The 24,116-nt window shown below is 41.5% G+C and overlaps 1 protein-coding gene across 12 annotated transcripts in view; it reads left to right on the top strand.

The window, feature by feature from the left end:
• The window catches only part of ARFGAP1 (ARF GTPase activating protein 1), a 47,259-nt gene that overhangs the window by 16,072 nt on the left and 7,071 nt on the right, over positions 1–24,116 (top strand). For 2 of the 12 annotated variants that reach the window (XM_087959170.1, XM_087959167.1), the window contains exons 3-13: positions 588–697; positions 1,941–2,112; positions 5,497–5,597; positions 6,000–6,089; positions 6,545–6,641; positions 7,792–7,848; positions 9,553–9,585; positions 13,706–13,735; positions 15,489–15,545; positions 21,151–21,210; positions 23,346–23,422. In XM_087959170.1, the coding sequence (XP_087815296.1) occupies positions 588–697; positions 1,941–2,112; positions 5,497–5,597; positions 6,000–6,089; positions 6,545–6,641; positions 7,792–7,848; positions 9,553–9,585; positions 13,706–13,735; positions 15,489–15,545; positions 21,151–21,210; positions 23,346–23,422 (884 nt within the window). The remainder of the gene's footprint in view (positions 1–587; positions 698–1,940; positions 2,113–5,496; positions 5,598–5,999; positions 6,090–6,544; positions 6,642–7,791; positions 7,849–9,552; positions 9,586–13,705; positions 13,736–15,488; positions 15,546–21,150; positions 21,211–23,345; positions 23,423–24,116) is intronic. The other 10 variants (XM_026683429.2, XM_087959169.1, XM_087959174.1 and 7 more) reach the window with 6 other exon arrangements.

The following is a 24,116-nucleotide window of genomic DNA, read 5'->3' as shown; positions in this document are numbered from 1 at the left end:
CTTTCAGGAGGGCCGTTTTTCGCTTTCCCCAGAATCCGGAGGCTTCCCTCGGGCTTCTGGGAAGGTGAAAACGGCCTCCCCCAGGCTCCGGAGGCTCTCCGGAAGTCGCAAACAGGTCCGTTTCTGGACTTTTGGAACTTCTGGGAGGGGCGTTTTTTGCCTCTCCAGAATCCGGAGGCTTCCCTCAGGCTTCTGGGAGGGCAAAAACAACCTCCCCCGGGCTCCGGAGGCCCTCCGGAAGTCAGAAACAGGCCCATTTCCAGAACTTCCAGGAGGGCCTTTTTTCGCCTTCCCAGAGCTTCCACGTGGACCCTGCATCCAAAACGGGCTGCGTGGAGACTCCGGGGAGGGGAGGGGCAGGGTGGGGTGGGAGGGGCCATCCAGTCGGTTCAACTGTTGGTTCAGCGAACCAGATGTAAATTTAACATCCGGTTCACCTGAACCAGCTGAATCCCACCCCTCGACTAGAACTCTCAAGTCTCCTGGTGATTAGCTCTAAGTCACTCAGCCGACTGTCAAGGTCCTAGGTTTACTGTGGAAAACTCAAAATTATCTCAAAATTAACACTAACCGCCTTCTCTTTACAGGTTTGTTTTGAGTGTGGTGCATTTAACCCCCAGTGGGTGAGTGTGAGTTATGGAATCTGGATCTGTCTGGAGTGCTCAGGAAAACATAGAGGCTTGGGAGTTCATCTGAGGTTGGTCATTGATTATGCATTAATAATACAAGAAATTGTTGCATCCTATTAATTTCCTTGTTTTTATTTATTGACTGAACAGATTTATATAGTTGTCCATCTTCTACAATGTTGCCCTTGCTGGATTAGAAACAACAATAAAAACCATTAAACCAGCCTCCCCTAAAACAAAACACACCCCTTACATGTCCATACAGTTTCACTGCTCTTCAACCTCATGCTATCCAAGGCTTCAAAGCTTTTCCAGAAAAGGTGTCCCCAAAGGACAGGTGCCTCTTCCCTCCTATACTTTCTAGCCTGGATAGCTTTTTATTTATGTAAATTATTTATGCACTAAATTTATGTACCACCCATCTTGCTGTTTAAGGGTGACGCTGAGCGGCTTACAATATAATACAAAATAGATGTAAAAATGGATGAAAATTGCAAAATATTAAATATAAGACCATGAGTTTGGAGCGTCAAACGTGTCATCAGTCTAGAATCCCTTTCAGAGGTGGTATTCACTAGGTTGTGACCAATACTGGAGAACCGGTAGCAGAAATTTTGAGTAATTCAGAAAACCGGCAAATGCCAACTCTGACTGGCCCCGCCCCCATCTATTCTCTGCCTCCTGAGTCCCAGCTGATTGGCTGGGTCTCCTTTTGTTGCCCTGCACAGGAGAATGGAGCTGGAAAGCAGGTGAGTGGGGTAGGGAGGGAATGGAGATTTTGCAGCCACGCTTGCCATGCCCACCAAGCCACGCCCACAGAACCGGTAGTAAAAAAATTTGAATCCCATCACTGGTCCCTTTGCACCCACAAGAGATCTAAGTCCAGCCCACCATGAATTCCACTGACTCTTACTTACCGCCACTTTCCTTGGCCAGTTACTAGTTCCAATTCTTATAGAGAGTTTAAGCTTGCAATAAATCTTTCTGCTGACTTGAACTGCCTGGTTTTTCCTAATCCCCTGGGGTTTGACACCTTCTCTGTTACTGCACCAACCACCTCCAGCCTCCAGATTCTCTATCGGGACCCCATGCCAACTGGCCGAGCCAGGTTAAGTTTTGCTTGATTGCAAATTCATTTCTGCTGTTTGCTCCAAGAATTTTGGAAATTCTCAGGGAGGGGTCAGGTAGGAAGCCAAATAAATATTCTAAATAAATACAATCAATCAATACATTTTCTCAATAAATAAATCGTTGTTTCAACACTGATGGCTATACCGGCATACTGAGGAGCCATTGAATTGTGCTTTACAGTTTTGTGCGGTCTGTCACAATGGACAAATGGAAAGACATAGAACTGGAGAAAATGAAGGCCGGCGGTAACCTTAAATTCCGAGAGTTTTTAGAGTCTCAAGATGATTATGACCCTTGCTGGTCGTTGCAAGAGAAGTACAACAGCAGAGCTGCGGCACTCTTCAGAGATAAGGTAAATCCGATTCAGCACGTTTTCAATGTTCTTGGACCTACCGTGGTTCCCCCAAAATACGACCTACTCAGAAAGTAAGTCCTAGCTTGATTTTTATAGGTGCGCCCAATATAAGCCCTACTCCCAAAATAAGCCCTAATGAAGGGTACACAGGTAAAAATTAAGCTAGGGTGGGGGTTGGGGGTGTGTGGAGCTGCCCTACTACTTACCTTTGGATAGTTGTAGCCAAGCCTCGCACACCTCAGCCCATTTCTTCTGCAGCCAGTAGGGCTTTCCTGAAGGCCTCTGTAGCTGCTAACAGAGCTCTAGATCGATCCTAGCTGCAGGAGAAATGGGCCTAGGTTGCAAGGCTTGGCTACAACTATCTGAAGCTGAAGAAGTTCCTGAAGGCCTCTGACAGCAAAAAGGAGGCTTGGGGTGAGGCACGCAAGTGAAGTGAGTCAGTGGACAATATCCCCCCCCACCCCCGAAAATAAGACCTGGTGCCTTTTTTGGTGGCAAAAAAATTATAAGATGGTCTTATTTGAGGGGAAACACGGTTGATTGTGGGTTTTTTTTTGAAAACTCCCATTTTTGATTCTGCATTTCTATGAATATTAAGTAATTCACAGTATCTACACAAACATTAGAAAGAGACTGATTTACAGTGTCAGAATTTCTCTATTTTGGCTTCTGCAGCATGTAATTATTGACAAACAGAACACTGAGTTTATACAGGTGGTCCTCGGCTTACAACAGTTTGTTGAGTGACAGCTCAAAGTTACAACAGCACTGAAAAAAGTGATCGTTTTTCACACGACAGCATGCAGCATGCTCACAGTCAGGTGATCAAAATCCAGAGGCTTGGCAGCTGACTCATATTTATGACGGTTGCAGTGTCCCCGGGATCATGGGATCCCCTTTTGCGATCTTCTGACGAGCAAAGTCATTGAGGAAGTCACATTCACTTAACAACCCTGTGTCTAACTTAACTGCAGTGATTCACTTAACGGTGGCAAGAAAGGTCATAAAATGGTGCAAAATTCACTTAACAAATGTCTCACTTAGCAACAGAAATTTTGGGGTCAGCTGTGATTGTAAGTCGAGGACTACCTGTAGTTTAGAGTAATTAAACAGCTATTTAAAAGAGCCACGGTGGTGCAGTGGTTAGAGTGCAGAACTGCAGGTTACTTCTGCTGCTTGCCGGCTGCCTGCAATTTGGCAGTTTGAATCTCACCAGGCTCCAGGTTGACTCAGCCTTCCATCCTTCCGAGGTGGGTAAAATGAGGACCCAGATTGTTGGGGGCAAGAGGCCGACTCTGTAAACCGCTTAGAGAGGGCTGTAAAAGCACTGTGAAGCAGTATATAAGTCTAAGTGCTATATTGCTATTATGAAGGCTGTGCAGGAAACAAAAAACGTGTATTATTTCACACTCAACAGTTTGACTTTCACACTTGAAATGTCCCAACTGCACCCTTTTCGACTGAAACAGTTTAAAGAAGGAATAATTTGCACCTCCCTTCTCAAATCTGCACCACTCAAAACAGCCAAGATTTGGCTCATGCCAAAATAAAAAATCTCAGCAAAATGCAGGTGTTCCATTTTGTTTCTCAGAACCATCAAAACAGGCGTGATTGCTTTGAACCCACCACACTTCACAGCCACAATCTTTTGTGTATCCCCTAGCTATTATTGAAGAGTGTTTCTTTTTCAGGAAAGTAGTGGGTTTTTTTTTTTAAGCAGGCAAGTGAACATTGACTGTGTTTTGTCTGCAACTTGTTCCATTTTTGCAGTTCTGCAAATTCTCATCACCTGCCCAAATAAAGCATGTGCCATTTTTTGAACCAATAAAAATAGTAAGAGGCTGTGTGGAAAGAACCTGCTGAGATCAGCATTCCTTGTGGCTGATCTGGAATTGTCAGAAGCATTCCCTTCTTGAAATTCACCCAGCCGTTCTTGCCATAAGCACTGAGATTTCTTACTGGCACTTGCTGTTTATTTTTATTTTTCTCTTTCAAGCTGTCTTAACTGATGACTTTGGTCCCCTCCAGTTATGAGTTGTCAGCAAGCCCATGGCCGTTTCCCTAATTTAAGGCCTTGGGACAGAACTGTGGGCGTCCTTGCAATTATCTCTGTGTAGCTGTCATCGAAGCTCCCAGAATACGTGTGGGTGGCTTGTGAGGCATACATTCCCACTGGAACATCCTTTGTGGTCCGAGAACCTCTAAGTGCAAACCGATTTGAACATTTTAGATCTGTTTTGGGAGGCGATAGAAGGATGAGGAGCAAATTAGTGCCGAAAGAGCCCATTTGCTGAATGTGTTCATCTAGAAACCAGGAGTTCTAGTCCCATTTTAGGCATGAAAGCCATTTGGGTGACTCTGGGCCACCAGGAGAGTGTGAGTTCTAGTCCCACCTTAGGCATGAAAGCTGGATGGATAACTTTGAGCCAGTCACATCCTCCCAGCCCATTCCATCTTGGGCTTGTTGTTGTTGTGGGGGAAATAGCAAGCCAGGAATATTAAGTAGTTTTACCATCTTGAGCTGACAAACTCTCTCTACTGCTAGTGCTCGACTTAAGAGTGGCCACTTAATTAGGATGGAGCCACCTTGGAGTTATTTACCATCCATTGACTGAACTTCAAGCCACTTGGCCGCATATACAACCATTCCCATTTTGTTGAGAGCCAGCACTTCCAGATTTGGGCAAACTGCAGCCATAGCATACCATCGATTTGCTTAATGTCAGTAGGACTTGCTTAACGACCGCTACAAAAGTCGTAAAATCAGCTCGGTCACAGGACTGTAAAATCAGCTCGGGCACACAACTTTTATGGCAGGCTCCATTATGGTTGTATGTCGAGGTACTTACTATCCTCTGCAGGAAAAAAATATATATAACAATCAACAGAAAAGCCTTGCATCAGTAGTAAATGTAAGAACGGCTTCCCCAAAATTGGCCTAGTAGTCTCATTGAGATCTAAGGAGTGGATGCATTTTGTCACTTCGAGAGAGAGAGAGATTCATTCATTCGTTCATTTTGTTTGCCGCCCATCTCGCTATCTCTGATAACATTGATAACATCTTAGTGTCACTGTCCAGAATCCCAGTCAAGATAGAAAGAGAAAATATCAACTCAGAGTAAGAAAACTTGTCTGTCTCTATCTCAGGACAAGGGTCTGAGATATTTTATAGACCTTAGAGTCCAATTGTGTTCAACCTATCCTGTTCTTGTTGCGCTAAAGCAGGGATGGGGAACTATGGCCCTTTGATGACTTGCGGACTTCAGTTCCCAGAATTCCGGAGCCAACTCAGGAATCCTGGGAGTTGAAATCCGCAAGTCATAAAGGCGGCCATCTCTGCACTAAAGAGTTTGTTTATTTAAAGTCCTTTTTTTCCTTTAGGTGGCCATGTTAGCTGAAGGTAAAGAATGGTCCATTGAAACCTCTGCTGCTCGGAATTGGAGTCCTCCGCAGCCCAAGGTTGCTTTGTCCTCAGCTCATCGGTAAACATCCCTCGTTTGGGTTCCTTTTTAAAGCTTTAATTTTTACTACCAAAGCACAGCCCTTTGCAGCTGAACATTTAGTGAATATATGTGCAGGTGTTAAGCGAGGGCTTACGTCACTCATTCCTCCTGAACAGAAAGAACAGAATGTAAATCTGACAGAGAAAAATAAGCCAATTAACTAAAAATAAATTTACTTGTGAGCAAAGGGTGGATTTGCAATGTCTGCTCAGAAAGAGATTGTGCTTGTGCCCAACTTTTCCAGGTTAACAAGTAATGTGGCATGTTTCGTGTCGTACTGTGAGACAAAAAAACAACAACGACCCATGTTTGTAATTTAATAGGTGTCGTCTTTCTGTAGTTCCATTTTTGATGTGGGTTTTTTTGTGTGTGTGTGTGCAGAAGCTCTGGAGGGCAACCGCAGAATGCCGGCCCCACTTCTGATAAAGCATTTGAAGACTGGTTGAATGATGACGTTGGTTCCTATCAAAGGTAAGCATTCTAGATGGAATTTAGCCAAAGGCCTTGAAGAATCTATTTTTTTAAAAAAAAAAAGGCCTTCAAATCAGTTTTGACTCAAAATAACTGCCAGGACAAGTCCCTGCAGTTTCCTTGGCAACCTTTTGGGAAGTGGTTAATCCTTGCTTCCTTCCTAGGGCCAAGAAACAACAACTGCTTGAGGTGGAACTAGAATTCAGCTCTCCCAGTTTCTAATTGGTTCCCTTTAGCCACTAAACCAATGTTTTTCAACTTTGGCAACTTTAAGTTGTGTGGACTTCAGTTCCCAGAATTTCAATTCTGAGAGTTGAAATCCACGCAGCTTAAAGTTGCCACGGTTGGGAAACATTTCACTGTACCTAAGTGGCTCCTGAAGCACTTTAAAGACGGGCAAATGTATTGTCATTATAAACAGCTTGATCCTCCTTTCCTTTTGTGTTCCCCTTCAGTGGCCAGGAAAATCGCTATGTTGGATTTGGGAACACAGTCACTCCTCCCAAAAAAGAAGATGACTTCCTGAACAACGCTATGTCTTCTCTTTACTCGGTAAGTCGAAATTGTTCGTAGGTGTGCTAATTCAAGACACAGTTTTGCTGTCCTGTCATTTTTAATATTTTTTTTTTAAAAAAGAATAAAATTAGGAATCCTAATATGACTGGATGATTTTACTCCTGTCCGGAGTAGAAGTTAAAAGATTTTGTTCTGACCCAGCTCCCCAAATACAACAAATCCTCTGTAGTTGAAGCAATGATTCCTTTATTAGGAGCACCAGCAGCCCAGGCAAAAATTTTCTTTTTCACCGCAGGTTAACACGTCTGTCCAGCAGGGAGATGAATAGTTGTCTGCCTATTTATCTCTGCCCCCTGCCTTTTAATCCCAAAGCTAGGGGGGGCTCGCTAGCAATGGTGGCTCTTCGGCCCCAAGGATCGGCCCATAGGTTTCCACTGTTCTCCTCTCCTCTGCCTTCTGTGCATCCACGCATCAGGCACTGGACCCAGCTGTTCCACCTTTTCCTCATCAGCCACCTGCAGACCTGGAGGCTGTGGCCTCTCCCTATGAGGGCTGCCGGATGATCTAGGCTCTGCCTCTGTCTCTTTGTGACAGCTCCACTTCCTCTTCCTCCTTGGAGCTCTCAGTTTGCCCTGATGCTGACCCTGAACTCCCACGCTGCCTCCTCCTCCTCCGATTCTGCTGCTGGAGAGGCTGGCAGGCAGACAGGCCACAACAGATTTACAGTTTTAGATTATTGAAGTCCATGCATCTTCACGGACCCATGTTTGGAAAAAAAAAATATTGCCGTGAAGCTTTGGAAGGGTGAAGCGGGGTCAGGCTGCAAAACTTTGTTTCCCGAAGCTGATCTAAAATGAAGCAGAAGTAAAACCAACTTTTCCTTCCGGTTTCATTCTATATAAATAACAGAGTCGCATTTTACTTGATAGTCGACCTGGGGATCTGAAAGTGGCAGCCCAGACCTGAAACGTAGAGAATCTCTTGCAAATTCCCTTTGTTCCCTTTGCAAATTTCCCATCTCTCTCTTAAGCATGGACCCTTTTAAGTATGGACTCTGCATCAATGAACAGTTGTGTCTATGTTTTGCACATTTCAGGCCTAGACTCATGTCCAAATGTGTAAGTTTTTAGACACTGAAGTATCTTCCCCAAAGTAGGACTACTAACCTTCAATCTCTGTTTTTTAGGGCTGGAGTAGTTTTACATCTGGAGCAAGCAAGTTCGCTTCTGCAGCTAAAGAGGGTGTAAGTAAACATTCTGACTGGCAAATGGATCTAGAGGCAGTCCTGGATTTACAACCACAATTGAGGCCAAAATTTCCAATGCAAAGCAGTTGTTAAACGAGTTTTGCCCCATTTTAAAGCCTTTCTTGCCACAATTATTAAGTGAATCCCTGTGATTGTTAAGTTAATAACCTATGGTTTTCTGCCTTTCCCATTGACTTTCCTCATCACAAGGTCGCAAAGGGGGATCCTGTGACCCCAGGGACACTGCAACCGTCATAAATATGAGTCAGTTGCCAAGCATCTGAATTTTGTTTGCGTGACTGACCATGGGGATACTGCAATGGTCATAAGTGTGAAAAACAGGAACTGGGCTTGGCTAGTCTAGGGAAGAGAAGGACCAGGGGAGACATGATAGCAGTCTTCCAATATTTGAGGGGCTGCCACAGAGAGGAGGAAGGGGTCAAGCTATTTTCTAAAGCACCCGAAGGCCAGACAAGGAACAATGGATGGAAACTGATTAAGGAGAGATTCAACCTGGAAATAAGGAGAAACTTTCTGACAGTGAGAACAATCAACCCATGGAACAGAAGTTGCCCTCGGAAGTTGTGGGAGCGTCATCACTTGAGACCTTCACGAAGAGACTGTACTGCCATTTATCAGGAATGGCGTAGGCTTTCCTGCTTGGGTAGGGGGTTGGACTAGATGACCTACAAGGTCCCTTCCAACTCTGATTATCTGTTATATCTGTTACAGTCATAAGCCCCTTTTTGCTGTGTCATTGTAACAAATGTAATAACAAGAGAAGTCAACAAGCAAAGACATTGGGGAAGCCTCACTTAACAGCCGGGTTACTAACTTAACAGCTGCAAGTGATTCCCTTAACAATCATGACAAGAAAGATTGTCAAATGGGGCAAATCTCATTTAACTATTGTCTTGCTTAGCGATGGAAATGTTGGGCTCAGTTGTGCTTGTCACTCAAGGACTCCCTGTATGTGATTTTTCAATAAAAACTAGTATTTTTTTCAAAACGAGCTTGAGATAATTTTCAAAAAATATACATGGAACAGCTGAGAGATGCAGATAGCTGACTTCAGGAAAAATTGTGATGTTAAGTGGCCTCGAATAACCAGCCTACAATGTTTTCATGCATTGCTTTCTAGTAATTTCTCCAGACCATCTGCTGTTTAAAAGTAAAATGGCTCTGGTATTTCCTTGTAATATTAAACCACCACGGTTCTTACGAATGTATAAAAATATTGCTTAGACTGTTAAAATGCGAAGGCTCACAAAGCAAAGCTCTATAAATTGTTGTTACTCACCAAGAAGGCTATTATTGAGATTGTGTCTGTAATAATAGCATTTATACTTGTCATTGTACCCCTGCATTTTCCTCTCTGTGCATCTGTGTGCATTTTTTCTATAGCGTTCAGACTTGATAGATTGGTAATATTGCTTCAGACAAGTATGAAAGATGGTTAGACTCATTCAAAAGAAACCAATGAATGAATGGGGTACATTTAGGTAGTATTAAAAACCTTTTGAGTGGTACACATAATTTGGGATGCGGAGGCATAATGGTTTCCAGTTCCTTAAGATGCTAGGAGGTGGGCGTACTTAAATTTTTTTAAAAAGAATCCTAGAATTTGCAGAGCATTTGAATTTTTGATTGTTTAAAAAGAAACATGGAATCGAACTAAGACAATTTTGCTTTTGTTAACAGGCTAGCAAGTTTGGATCTCAAGCAAGTCAAAAGGTAACTCTTGCAAACTACTGAATACTAAAAATGTTTCATTGGTTCTCTTTTCCTTGCAACTTGCTTTCCTAAATCTTAGAAATAACACTTAGTGTTATTTAAGTGTTACATGACAGATGAAAGTAAGGGGTTTAACCCATTGACTCTTTAGTTGCCCGATTAGTTATTTGCTGCAGTGTTGAACAATGAAACCCCTGTTTTTGTCCTTGGCATCAGCTTGTATTAGCAGTAAATTGTACACTCCAATTTCAGGCTGTTGAAATAAGCCAGCACATCCTCTAAGTTAGACTTCGGTAACAAGGCACATCCTATTTCTTATCCTTTCCAAATGCAGATGGAAATAACTGTCCAGAGCTTACAGCAGGTTGGAAGATATGCCATGTTGTATTTCCAGCCCCTGCATTTAGACAGCAGTTGTAAGCCCCACATAGACTGTGGACACAGTTTGAAAGCTGTGTAGTTTGGTATTATCCATTGAACCTATATCTTATGCCAAAACAGTCATTGTATATGTGGATGGATGGATGGATGGGTAGGTAGATTTATTGACAATTGATAGATGATAAATAGATGATAGATAGAATAAATGATAAATTGAAGATAGAAGATAGATACTGTAGATGATAGATAGATAGATAGATAGATAGATAGATAGATAGATAGATAGATACTGGAGATGATAGGAGATAGATAGATAGATAGATAGATAGATAGATAGATAGATAGATAGATAGATAGATAGATAGATAGATAGATAGATAGATACTGGAGATGATAGATAGATAGATAGATAGATGATAGATAGATAGATAGATAGATAGATAGATAGATAGATAGATAGATAGAGATGATAGAGATGATAGATAGATAGATAGATAGATAGATAGATAGATAGATAGATAGATAGATAGATAGATAGATAGATGATAGATACTGATAGATGGTTAGCTGGTTACATAGGTAGACAGGTAGATAGATAGATAGATAGATAGATAGATAGATGATAGATAGATAGATGATAGATACTGGAGATGATAGATAGATAGATAGAGAGAGATAGATAGATAGATAGATAGATAGATAGATAGATAGATAGATAGATAGATAGATGATAGATAGATAGATAGATAGATAGATAGATAGATAGATGATAGATAGATAGATAGATAGATAGATAGATAGATAGATAGATAGATAGATAGATAGATAGATAGATAGATAGATAGATAGATAGATAGATAGATAGATGATAGATAGATAGATAGATAGATAGATAGATAGATAGATAGATAGATAGATAGATAGATAGATAGATAGATACTGAGATAGATAGATAGATAGATAGATAGATAGATAGATAGATAGATAGATAGATAGATAGATAGATAGATAGATGAACAGGGATAGATAGATAGATAGATAGATAGATAGATAGATAGATAGATAGATAGATAGATAGATAGATAGATACTGAGATAGATAGATAGATAGATAGATAGATAGATGATAGATAGATAGATAGATAGATAGATAGATAGATAGATAGATAGATAGATGATAGATAGATAGATAGATAGATAGATAGATAGATAGATAGATAGATAGATACGAAGATAGATAGGTAGATGGAGCGATAGATAGATAGATAGATAGATAGATAGATAGATAGATAGATAGATAGATAGATAGATAGATAGATAGATAGAGATGATAGATAGATAGATAGATAGATAGATAGATACTGGAGATGATAGGAGATAGATAGATAGATAGATAGATACTGGAGATGATAGGAGATAGATAGATAGAGATAGATAGATAGATAGATAGATAGATAGATAGATAGATAGATAGATACTGGAGATGATAGATAGATAGATAGATAGATAGATAGATAGATAGATAGATAGATAGATAGATAGATAGATAGATAGATAGATGATAGATAGATAGATAGATAGATAGAGATAGATAGATAGATAGATAGATAGATAGATAGATAGATAGATAGATAGATAGATAGATAGATAGATAGATAGATAGATGATAGATAGATAGATGATAGATACTGGAGATGATAGGAGATAGATAGATAGATAGATGATAGATAGATAGATAGATAGATAGATACTGAAGATGATAGATAGACAGACAGACAGACAGACAGACAAAGGTAGCTAAGGTAGGGTGAAAACCTAGTAGGAATAATTGTGTGAAACGGTTAAACAGAACCTAGGTTCAATTTATATTCTTGTTGTACATCACACGTTTTATGCATATTTTATGTTTTATCTGACAACTACTGAATGTATTATTGCCATGTGAGGGTTTTTTCCTTGACACAGGTGAATTAAAGAGACAAGATATCCAGAACTATTCAAGTTGCTTAGATTGAGAAACACTGATCTAAGGTCATGTCTGCCTAATCCCTGCATGAAACTATGCAACCTGTTATTATAATCATTCAGTCAGCTCCAAATATTAATTCATGAAATAATGTCTGAGGGAAGATGAACAGAATATCGTTCCTTGATGCTTAGAGATATTATGTTAGCGTTCCAGCAGGAGAAAATGTCATACCTTCATAGTGCCGTTTGTAGGAATTGATTTATGTACATATGGAGTGGCACAGATGAACAGTGCACACTCCACACTGTGATTGTGTAGATCTTTCTTCAAGTGGGTATTCTGTTGGAAGTTATGTGCAGAGAACCAGTTCATATAAGTGTCACTTCGGTTTAGCTTCTCTCCCAGGAGGAATGTATATATTCAGTATATTATGATATATTCATCATAAATAAAAAGCTCAGCTACCTGGGGTCATCTTTGTGCTGATAATATGTAATACACTTTTGCTAAAATTTCCTGTTTTCTATGATGCTAGTATACATTTCCCCGAAACTGTGCAAAAGAACATTTAGAATCTTTTTGAGGTCTGCGTTTAATTTGGAAACAAGCAGGTGTCGGATTAAAAAAAGTACACCAGTTTCACTATACCTTATGTTCAGGCTTTATATAAATATAATTAAACTGTAGGAGATCTTAAGTCAGAAGTTAACAATGAAGATTCAGCCCAAAATGAGATTTTGTTCTGCGTATTAAGATAAGCTTTTGACAGTAAGCACATCATAATCACAGCGCTTGCTTTTGGGAAAAGGAATATTTGGGCTCCAGTGCATTAATGCTCAAGAAACATTTGCAATCCCCATCTTAAGCTTTTCTCTAACTTTAAAGAATATATTTTCTAAAACAGAATAGGATTTTGTTACAATATTACTGTTTTGTTTCTTTTGTGCTTTCTAACAGAAGTCATAGTTGCCTCCGCAGCGACTAGGTTAACCTTGTTAATTAATATAAGTAGTTATGCATGTATTTATTCGAAGCTCTAGTACTTCTCAACCTTGGCAAGTCTAAGATGTGTGGACTTTCAACTCCCAGAATTCCCCAGTCAGCATGCCGGCTGGAGAATTCTGGGAGTTGAAGTCCACACATCTTAGACTTGCCAAGGTTTTAAAAACGCTGCACCAGAGACATTCACAGCATTTTGAATCCAACTGATTTGAATTCAAAACGCCGTGTCTTCAACGTAAGACATTTAGTTTTGAATGAGGGGTGAGCACTTGAAGCATGTAATGGGGTTTTTTCCCCCCCTCCCCATCTTCTTTGTCTATTTTACATCAGGAGAAGGGTGCCATTTCGTGCCTGAAACAAAGCGTTTTGAATTTTTAAACCTTCCAGGTTGAAACAGTTCGCGCTCCACGAGCAAGCATTTAACCTGCAATTCCCCGTTATCAGCTTTTCCTGACAAGCTGCAGCCCGTTGTTCTTTCTTTATCAGATCGGGCTATACCCTAAATGACAAAACCAGTTTGTCACATTAGCAGGTTGAGTTGTCGCTTTCACTTTGGCGATGACATGTTAGGTGGCAACATGTCAGTTCGGCACGTTAGATAAACCAATTTGCCACTTCTGTTAGCAGGCACTAGTACGTAGGACAAAACAGTATATATATATATCTTGCTTTCTTGCCTAGGATAAACTGAGTGCTTTTAGATCTTTCGCTAAAAGTTGGTTCTTCTACTTCCTCTGCTGCCTTTCTTGTGCTGCCCGGGTGTGTAAAGTTTTGGGGCCAGAAACAGCAGGCAGAGCCGGTAAAAGCTCTCTCTCCTTGTGCATGGGTGCTTCGTAACTGTGCTGAGTTTGTACACCTTGCTGCTAGCTGTGTTTTTTCCCCCCTTTCCCCCTTTTCTCCTCCCACAAACACACTCTGGGCAAAAAGCCACCGCCACTTTTTTTTTGTCAAACGGTATTGTCTCCATTTTTCTGTAACGTCAGCTTGCTTCAAACAGGCTGCCTCGGCCGGAGTCTTAAATATACATATATTTATATATATTTAAACCCACAGTGTTTGGTTCACGTTGACATCCGGAGTTCATTTGTCCTGCGAGTGGCGAGTGGGATCACAAGGGAATTGCAGCCAGATTGATTGACGCTTCTGATTTTGGGCGCAGTGAGGGAGATTTCTCAAAAGACCCAACCTAGTGGGAGAGAAAAGGTGGCGGGGCCCATAGTCAAACTTCTGCTGGACTTCAGGGTGCCGTCTCTTTTGTAGATCAGGGATTGCAACATTTAACATTCCTCAGACAAGAAAGTCATATTTCATCAGCGGTGGGCATGTTTGCCCTAATTAAGGACACTGATTAAGGTGGGAATACAGGTAGCTCTCAACGTGCGATCACAATCGTGCCCAACATTTCCGACCATTCATAGAGGCAACAGCATTGCAAAAAGGGACTTGCAGTCGGTCCTCGCACTTACAACCTTCGCAGCATCCCTACGGCCATGTGTTCAAAATTCAGGTGCTTGACAATTGGCACGTATGTATGACAGTGACAGCATCCTAGGGTCATGTGATTGCCACTTGCAACCAGTTTCATCATCGTCTTTTAACGATCCCATAATCCCTTGTGGGATGGAATCTGGGCAACTGAATGGAGCTAAGCAGAGTGTTTTAATGGCCGGATGCTGCTCCTGTTGCCAATGCGGAGTTTTGTTCAGCTGATATATTCTCATTGTGCCCAGAGAGAGAAATATTTGCCTCTATCTAGGATCGAACTCACAGCCTCCTGGTTGTGAGGCAAGAACTCTACCTTTAGGCCACCGCACCACTCAAACTCCTGCCAGTTTCTGACAAGTAAAATCATTGAGGGAAGCTGGACTTGCTTAACAACAGCGTGATCCACTTAACAGAAGGATTTTCTCAACAACCATGGCCAAAGTCTTAAAAATCAGGCCCAACTCATTTAACAGCCACTTTGCTTAATTACAGAAATTCTGGTCCCAATTCTGGTCGTAGATCAAGAACTGCCGATAACTTCTAGAAAAATCAAGATGCAAGTCGCTCCATTTCTTTTCTTTCTTTTTTTCTCTCTTTACAACTTTGGTTAATCATCTTCCCTTTCATTTGCCAGGGACTCACCAATCCTCTTTTCAGTTGTTGTTTCAGAATAAGGCTCCTGAACGTACAGATAGTCCTTGATTTACAACTGGTCTCTTAGTGTGGATGCCTCGTTTAATGGCCAGGCTCCATTACGGTTGTAGGTCAAGGACTGTCCATAGGTCTCCCTTTCACTTCAATGGAAAGCCCCAGCCCAAGGATAAGTAACAGCCCTACTGTCTTGTGTATTTCAGTGTCCTGTCCCTTTGTGTTCTCGTGTCTTGTGCTTCAGGCTGACTCTGTCGCTTGTCTTGGACAATGCTTAGGACTTGGTCTCTTTTTTTAAAAAAATATGAATCTCTACGGGATGCTTTGTGGAGTGGTACGTGTCAGGTGTGACCTGCGGGGAGGAAAAAAAACCAAAAGTGTTAACTGATTTTTGTTTTGTTTTGTTTGCTTTTAACTAGGCTTCAGAGTTAGGTCAGAGTTTAAATGAAAATGTTCTCAAACCTGCACAGGAAAAGGTAACTTTGGAACGAAGTACATGGCTTTTAAAATGCACTTTCCTTCTGAACTGAGTAAGCTTATTCAGTGTGAATTATGTGTATTTGTAACGTCAGTGTCAACCTACGACCCCAAATCTCATCACTTTATAGGTCCTGTCCAAAGCTTCCTGGGTTATATTTCAAGATATCAACCGATAGAAGAGAACATTTTAGCTCAGGGTTGAACTGTGGGGTCCTTGGTGCTCTTTGAGTTTGGCTGTTGTTTTCTTGCAGATATTTCATGACCCAACTAGGTAACATCATCAGTGCTAAAAGGAGTGGAGTTTGCTCTGTTTATATACAAGTGGTTTGTTTTATCAGTGTTGGTGGGACTTCCTTCTTGCACTGATGATGTTACCTACTTGGGTAATGAAATGTCTGCAAGAAAACAACCAAGCTTAGAGAGCATCCCAGTAAATTGATAGCCAAAATTCTGACTTGCTGATTCAGGTCAGTGTGCAATGTTGCTTTTCCCATTCGTCTTTCCCTCTTGTTCAGACCTTCTGTCTCAAATTCCTAATTCTTATATTGCACCAGGATTTCAATTTTTCTAGAAAAAAAACCTCAAGGTGGAATCCAGTCTCTCCTTTCCTCCCCCCACCACAACAGCCCCTAAGGTAGGTTAGTTTGACCAAGATCAGCCAATGACATTTGGGTTAAACCAGCTTGTACCTTGGTTTGACTTTCCCTAGTCACTCCTAAGAGCTCAACCCAACCCTCTTTTGTCAACTGACATATTCCCTATCAGCAAATTATGACACTGGGCCCAAGGGAACAAAAAATAACTTTACTTTTGTAGAACAATCATGGAGTATTTCAATGGCTCTATATTTTTTAAGAGGCAACTGGACTTTCTGGTTTTTCTTTGAAGACGTTTCGCTTCTCATCCAAGAAGCTTCTTCAGCTCTGATGTGAAGCAAAACATTTTCAAAGAAAAACCAGAAAGTTCAGTTGCCTCTTGAAAAAAAAAAACCTTTGGGACAACCATGACCTGGATGACTGAGAATCTCCATTGAAAATGGTTCTGTAGTATGGATTAAAAGCAAATTGCAATGTGTTGTTTCTTTTAGGATATATCGCTATGTTGCATGACTGTTACTTGAGAATGAATGTATGCGGGGAAATGCTGGTTTACCGCATCTGTTTGCAACCCTTCAAGTTGGAAGCTTACTTATTTGGCTGGAGGGCTCTGCAAACTTCCGTGATAAAAGCACGTTGGGGTGACTGTACTTCCCCAAGAATTGTGTCCTGTATTGCTAAAAAAGAAAAAAGAAAGAAAGAAAATGTTCAGTCTTTGAATGATCAGTGGCAAAATAACCAAATATGATAGATGCCCTCTAGAAAGACAGTATGTCTAAATTAGATACAGAATAAATCGTCCCATTCAGTTGTGTGCTTGAGGGTGAATTCTGGACATCAGGCTACCAAAGAGAGTACAATGAACTTCTGCATGCAGAATTCTACTTAGGGTCACTCTTAAGAGAGACAACCTTCTGCTTTATACTGATCTCAATTCTTTAATAATATCTCTCTCTCTCTCTCTCTCCTTATATATATATATATATATATATGTTTTCTGAGGTTCGGTATTTGTATGTGGATCTTGGTTATTCGGTTTCTCCCGCGAAGATTCAAAGTATCTAGGCACTTGGCGAGGTCCCACTCGCCATCTTCAGGCTGGTGCTGCTTAGTGCCAGTGCAAGCAGTGTGTGACCGGAGCTGCCATCTCTCTATATACAAGTGGTGGCGGATGGTGTGCTGGGCTACCCACTTCAAACTCCTCTGAACCATACATGAAGCAACTGACCCCACCATGAAGATGTGGACGACCACGAACTCAAGCCAAACGAACACAGACCCAGACCCAAAACTCAAAGCCATATTAAAACCCAAAATGCTACATCACAGCCACCCGCTCAGGACATCACATCAGAAAACTCAAGAAATTACACCTCAAGAACTCAAGAAGTCACAACACAGCAAATGACCCAGGATATCACAGCACAAGACCAAGGATACCACAGCAATAAATCTCACAAGGTCATCACACAACCCATTACCCAAGCTGTTACTACACAGGAGGCTAATCGAAAAGAGATCAAAACACAAACAACCCAGGAGATTACAACGCAAGACCCAGGATACCACAACAAAAGAACTCACAAGCCCATCACACAACCCATTACCCAAGCCGTTAAAACACAAGAGGCTAACGACCCAGGAGATGACAGCACAAGATCCAGGATATCTCTACAACAAAAGGCCATTACACAGCCCATTATACCAACATCAACTCCATCAACCAATCAAGAGGCTGCAGCACAGCCAACCAGCCCAGCACACCATCCCCCACCACTTGTATATATAGAGAGATGGCAGCTCCGGTCACACACTGCTTGCACTGGCACTAAGCCGAAAGCACCAGCCTGAAGATGGCGAGTGGGACTCGCCAAACGTTGCCTAGATACTTTGAATCTTACGCGGAGAAAACCCGAATAACCAAAGATCCATATATATATATATATATGTATATGTATATGTATATGTATATATATGTGTGTGTGTGTGTACATATATGTATATGTATATACACACACACATATATATACATACACACACACAGCCATCCATCTATCCATTTCTCTCTCTTTTCTCTCTCTCTCTCTTGATACATACATACATACATACATACATACATATATATATATATTTGTTTTATTAAGTTTAGATGTATGGCATTAGCTTGTTCGGTATTTTCGTCATAGTAGTTGTGCTACAACTTTAAAAGCACAACTACTATGATGGATCTTGTTATGCTCTATTGAGTATCTAGCAGCTTGATAAGTCTCATTCATCGAAACGTTGCTGATACTTCCAATCACGGAGAAACCCAAATAACCAAAGATCACATACAAATGAGAACCTCAGAATATATATATATAAGTGGGGTTCCTTCTTTGTGTATCTTGGGAGACCATAAAGCTTAGGGCATCTACCCAAGATACACAAAGAAGGAACCCCACTTAGACCAATAGTCAGCTCCATAGGCTCACCTCTACAAAACCTAGCCAAACAACTACAGTCCTATGCAGAATCCATCAACTCACACGTAAGAAACTCATTCCAGTTCATGGAGATCATAAAGAAACAGAACTTACAACCCAGCGACCTACTAGTGAGCTTCGATGTCATATCCCTCTTCACCCAAGTGCCTATAAAAGAAGCCTTGACAGCCATCCAAAACAAATACAACCCCCCCAAGCACATCCTAGATCTGACCAACCACTGCCTATCCAATACATACTTCACCTACAACAGACAAAAATACAAACAAATAGAAGGAGTACCCATGGGATCACCCCTCTCACCTGTCATCGCAAACCTCTACATGGAACACTTTGAAACACAAGCTCTAGAAAAATATGATCACAAACCCAAACTCTGGCTCAGATACGTAGATGACACCTTCATAATCTGGCCACACGGGAAAGAAAAGCTGAACAACTTCCTCACACACCTCAACAGCCTACACCCCAAAATAAAATTCACCATGGAAACAGAAGCTAACAGTCAACTTCCCTTCCTAGATGTCTTAGTATACAAAAAATCCAATGGCTCCCTAGGACACACCATCTACCAGAAGAAAACACATACAAACCGCTATCTACATGCACTCTCACACCACCACCCAGCACAGATCAATTCCGTAGCCGAGACACTCATCTCCAGAACAAAATGCTTAGCTGACAAACAACACCTAAAAACCAAACTACACACCCTCACTAATGTACTAACAGCCAATGGATTCCAAAGAAAGAAGATTACCCACCTAATCCAAAAAGAAACCCCAACCAAAATCCAAGACAGAGAACAAGAGAACGGCAAAGCCCTCCTCCCATATATAAAAGGCACTACAGACAAAATCAGCAAGATCCTCCAAAAACACAACATTAAAACAGCATTCTGCACAAACAGAAAAATATCCACCATCCTAAGAAACCCTAAAGACAAAATCGAGTTAGAAAACCAAGGAGTATACGAAATCCCTTGCACCGCCTGCCCCACCACATACATCGGACAAACGAACAGAAGAATAAGTGCACGCATTGAAGAACACAAGAACTCAATCAAAAAAGAAGAACCGACCTCTTCCCTGGTCCAACACCTCAAAGCCACAGGACATGAGATTGACTTTAAAAATACCAGAACTATCGCCAAAACCGAACACTTCAACAACAGAATAATCAGAGAAGCCACAGAGATAGAAAAACGCCCACACAGCATGAATAAACGAGATGATACCTCCCACCTACCAGCCATTTGGAAACCCGCCCTCATTAACAAACGAGTACCTAACATGAAGAATGACACCAGACCCACACCCACGAGGGCCACACAAGATGCTACCACCACACTTCCACATAGAAAGCAGACTCACACCCACACAGAAGATGAGAAGCGACCACGGACCAGAAGCCGTACCGCAGCTGAATCACTACCCGCTTCAAACCCCTCCGACCCATACATGAAGCGAACTGACGCCCACCATGAAAATGTGGCACGACCACAAACGCGAAGCCAAACAACAGGATCACAGCTCACCAGCTCAAATCCCCCGGCAACTAAGACTAACCTGAGCACAACCAAGCCCCCACCTGAACAGAACACACCCCCAACCAATCAGAACACAGCCAACCCCCCTACCAATCAGAACACAGCCAAACCCCAACCAATGAGAACACCCCCACCCAATCAGAACACAGCCAAGCCCCCACCCAATCAAGTCACACCCCACTAGCAGTTAAAAGGAAGAAGCAGGTGCAAGCTCACATTACTCCGAGAAGCACAAAGCCGAAGACATAAGCCTAAAGATGATGAATGAGACTTCATCGAAATGTCACCTAGATACCTCCATTTCACGCAGGAGAAAACCCGAATAACCAAAGATCCACATATATATGTATGTATGTATGTATGTATGTATGTATATAATGCACACATGTATGGTATTCAGCTTTGTTCGGGTATTTTCTCACGTCATTGTAGTTGTGCTTTTAAAGTTGTAGCAACGTTTCGGCAGAATCTCATCTGCCATCATCAGGCTTCTGTATTGTTGCTACAACTTTAAAAGCACAACTACAATGACGTGGGAAAATACCCAAACAAAGCTGAATACCATACATGTAAGTACCCGTGAAAACTTAAGAAAACATATATATACATACATATACATACATACACACACACACACACACACACACACACACATCCAGCCATCTCTCTTTATCTATCTATCTATCTATCTATCTATCCATCCATCCATCCATCCATCCATCCATCCATCTATCTATCTATCTATCTCATTTAGTAAACGCCTTCGGATGCTTTTAGTGGGTCGGATCCCAAACCTTGGTATTCCCCTGGCAGTACAGTGAAGAGTCCTTCTGTACACTGGGCAGTGTTTTGTTTTTCCCTCCCAACCTGGCTTCATTGTGGGAGAAACCCTTCCTTTGACTTGGGTGTGATGAGCGTCTCACAGGCTGCCTTGATCTATCTCTAACTCTGGACCACTTGATTCACGTAGGTGAAAGATGGAAAAATTTTGGACGACGTTTCCCATGGAGTCTCACATTTTGCTTCCAAGGTATGGAGCAGCCTGCCTGGCAACCAGGAGGCCCTGCGTTAAGCCAGTTTCCATATTCCAGTTTGGCACACAGAGCTCCAGCATAAGGACAGCTTCTCAGGCAGCAAGACAGCCTTTCTAGGCAGCTCTCTCTGTGGTTTCTCCCCTCTTTGGAGTCCCAGTTCATTTCTTATTTCTAACTCCAAAGTCGCATCTGTTTTATATGGCAAACGAACCCGAAAGTTCCTTAACGTAGCAATAGCTACCGGGACTGCCATGTTTGACTCAGTCGTGAAAGATTATGGAAAAGTAGCCACTGAGACGTGTCCAGACTTCTATCAACATTTAATATTGCAGGTAGTCCTCGCCGTACGACCACAATTAAGCCCAAAATTTCTGTGGCTAAGCGAGACACTCGTTAAGTGAGTTTTGTCTCATTTTAGGCCTTTCTCGCCCCGGTTGTAAGCGAATCACTGCGGTTGATAAATTAGTCACCTGGTTGTTGAGTGAACCTGGCTTCCCCATCGACTTTGCTTGTCAAAAGATCGCCAGAAGGGGATCATGTGACTCCGGAACACAGCAGCGATCATAACTATGAACCAGTTGCCAAACGTCTGAATTTTGATCATGGGGCTTCTGCAAAGGTCATAAGTGTGAAAAACGGTCATATAAGTCGCTTTTTTCAGTGCCATTGTAACTTCAAACGGTCACTAAGCGAACTGTTGTAAAACTGTTGTAAATCGAGGACTACCTGTAATCAGATTTGGGTGATTCTCCAAGCCAGGGTTCATGAAAATGATTAAATGGTCGGCCTACATGCCATTGATGTCAGAATCGAAATAATTTTTTGTGCTGTCAGATTGCATTTCCTAAAATAGTCTTGATCACTACCTTTATTGCATCTTAATAAAGGCTACACTGAAAAAAAAAATAGAGCAGAACAATTGAGGAGCCGTGTTGCAAAGGAATATGGAAATAGCTTAATATGAGCACAAATTCTTTTAAAATGCTAATTGTGTCTTCTCCCTCTCCTCCTGTTTCTTGCTGCCATTATTCAATAAAACTGGTAAGTGCTAATATCTCCTAGTTTTAAATATGTTTGAGCCAAATGGTTGTAGGTTTAAATGTATATTTTTTCTTCAAAAGCAGCCTGATCATTTGATCAGGTTTCTTTTAGCAGGTGGGGGCAGGAAAAAGGAAATAGAGAAGAAAGAAAAATTAGAGAAGGGAAAGGAAAAGAAGAAAAGCAGGGGAAGGAGATAGAGAAAAAAGAAAAATTAGAGAAGGGAAAGGAAAAGAAGAAAAGCAAGGGAAGGAGATAGAGAAAAAAGAAAAATTAGAGAAGGGAAAGGAAAGGAAAAAAAAGCAGGGGAAGGAAATAGAGAAGAAAGAAAAAATACAGAAGGGAAAGGAAGAAGAAAAGCAAGGGAAGGAGATAGAGAAAATAGAAAAATGAGGGAAAGGAAAGGAAGAAAAGCAGGGGAAGGAAATAGAGAAGAAAGCAAAATTAGAGAAAGGAGAGGAGAGGAGAGCCTTGCTATTTTATTAAATGTATTTGCATGCATATAAAGGTTTGCTAACTCCATAGAAATGTGGTCCAATCCTTTTCTTGAGAAGTGGCTTTGGGGTTACCAAAGAGAGTAGTTCAGTGAGGCAAACCAACCCCTCATCAGAGTTTCTTTTTTTAAAAAAAAAAAATCATTACAGCCATGACGGGTTTCCTTTTATTATGTCGGGAGCAAAGCAAAAAGGAAACCAGGTCCTGTGATTTACTGACTAACCCTAAAGACATTAACCAGAAAGATCTTAATCAGTCTGGTTCAATTCTCAGACAGGGAGGCTTCCAGTTTTAGTTTCTGTTGGTGAAGAAGCCAATCAGCTTTTTGTTTGTGAAAATCATGGGGAATTGATGGTTAAGTCTTGACTCCCTTTGCAGGCCATCCGCTGGGGAACTGGCGGGCTTTGCTGGGTTTGTCCACTGGGAGAACAGGCTGCTGAACTACATGGGGCATTGCTTATCTATTCTTATGTGAGGATACAGCTTCTTGCTAAATCCCATTTTGTTTTCTTGGCTTCGAAGACAGATAAAGGAAAAGGCTGACATCTGTGTGCCATTGATCTTTCTCTTTGCTATTATCTTTTCCTGCACCCCACAGGTCCAGGGAGTAAGTACTAAAAGCTGGCGAGATATGACCACTTTTTTTTCTGGAAAACCAGATGGGTCTTCTGAAAGGTATGGCGGATGTGTCTGCTCAGGGTTTGTACTAGGCACACAACTCTCTAGACATATAATTGTAAACGAGGTCCAAGCTATCCCAAAAAGAATATGTTCCCTCATGAACCTAGGTTTCCAGCAATTTGAAGATGGGTGGACTTCAACTCCCAGAATTCCCCAGCCAGCTTGCTTTTAAAAATAAACTTTTAGTGCTTTGAACTTTCAACTCCTGTTCTTGGTTACTTGGGCCTGATGTAGGAGATAACCAGGCTGATCCCAAGGGAGAGGTCAAACGCCTCATAAGTCATGAGTCCATGCTCACCTGCAATCAATCTAAGTCCAGTCTACCTTGAATGCCTTCTTGTCTCCCGCTCATTTCCCATGACCGCTAGTTGGTCAGATTCTTGTAGAGAGCTTAAGCTTGCAATAAATTTTTATACCCATTTGATCTGCCTGAATCTCCTGATTTCCCTTGACACCTGACACTGATCAAAAGTTTATTACGTGCAATCTGTACCCAAGAATCCGATCTATTAATCATCAAATCGGTGCTAAGATAAGAGTCAACGGAATTCATGGGGGACTGGACTTGGGTTTCTGATGGGAATATAGTGACTCCAAACTAATGATGTGTTTGACGCCGCCCTCGGGTTCTGCCTGCTCATCTCCTTCAATGTCACATAAATTATTTCACTGTAATTTTGTCATGATG

Source organism: Notechis scutatus, chromosome 3 (genome assembly GCF_049901735.1).
Source record: "Notechis scutatus isolate UNSWTSFEM ecotype Mainland chromosome 3, rNotScu1.2, whole genome shotgun sequence".
Lineage (NCBI taxonomy): Eukaryota > Metazoa > Chordata > Lepidosauria > Squamata > Elapidae > Notechis > Notechis scutatus.
The sequence above is the reverse complement of the archived record's forward strand: the minus strand, read 5'-3'. Positions and strand labels throughout refer to the sequence as shown.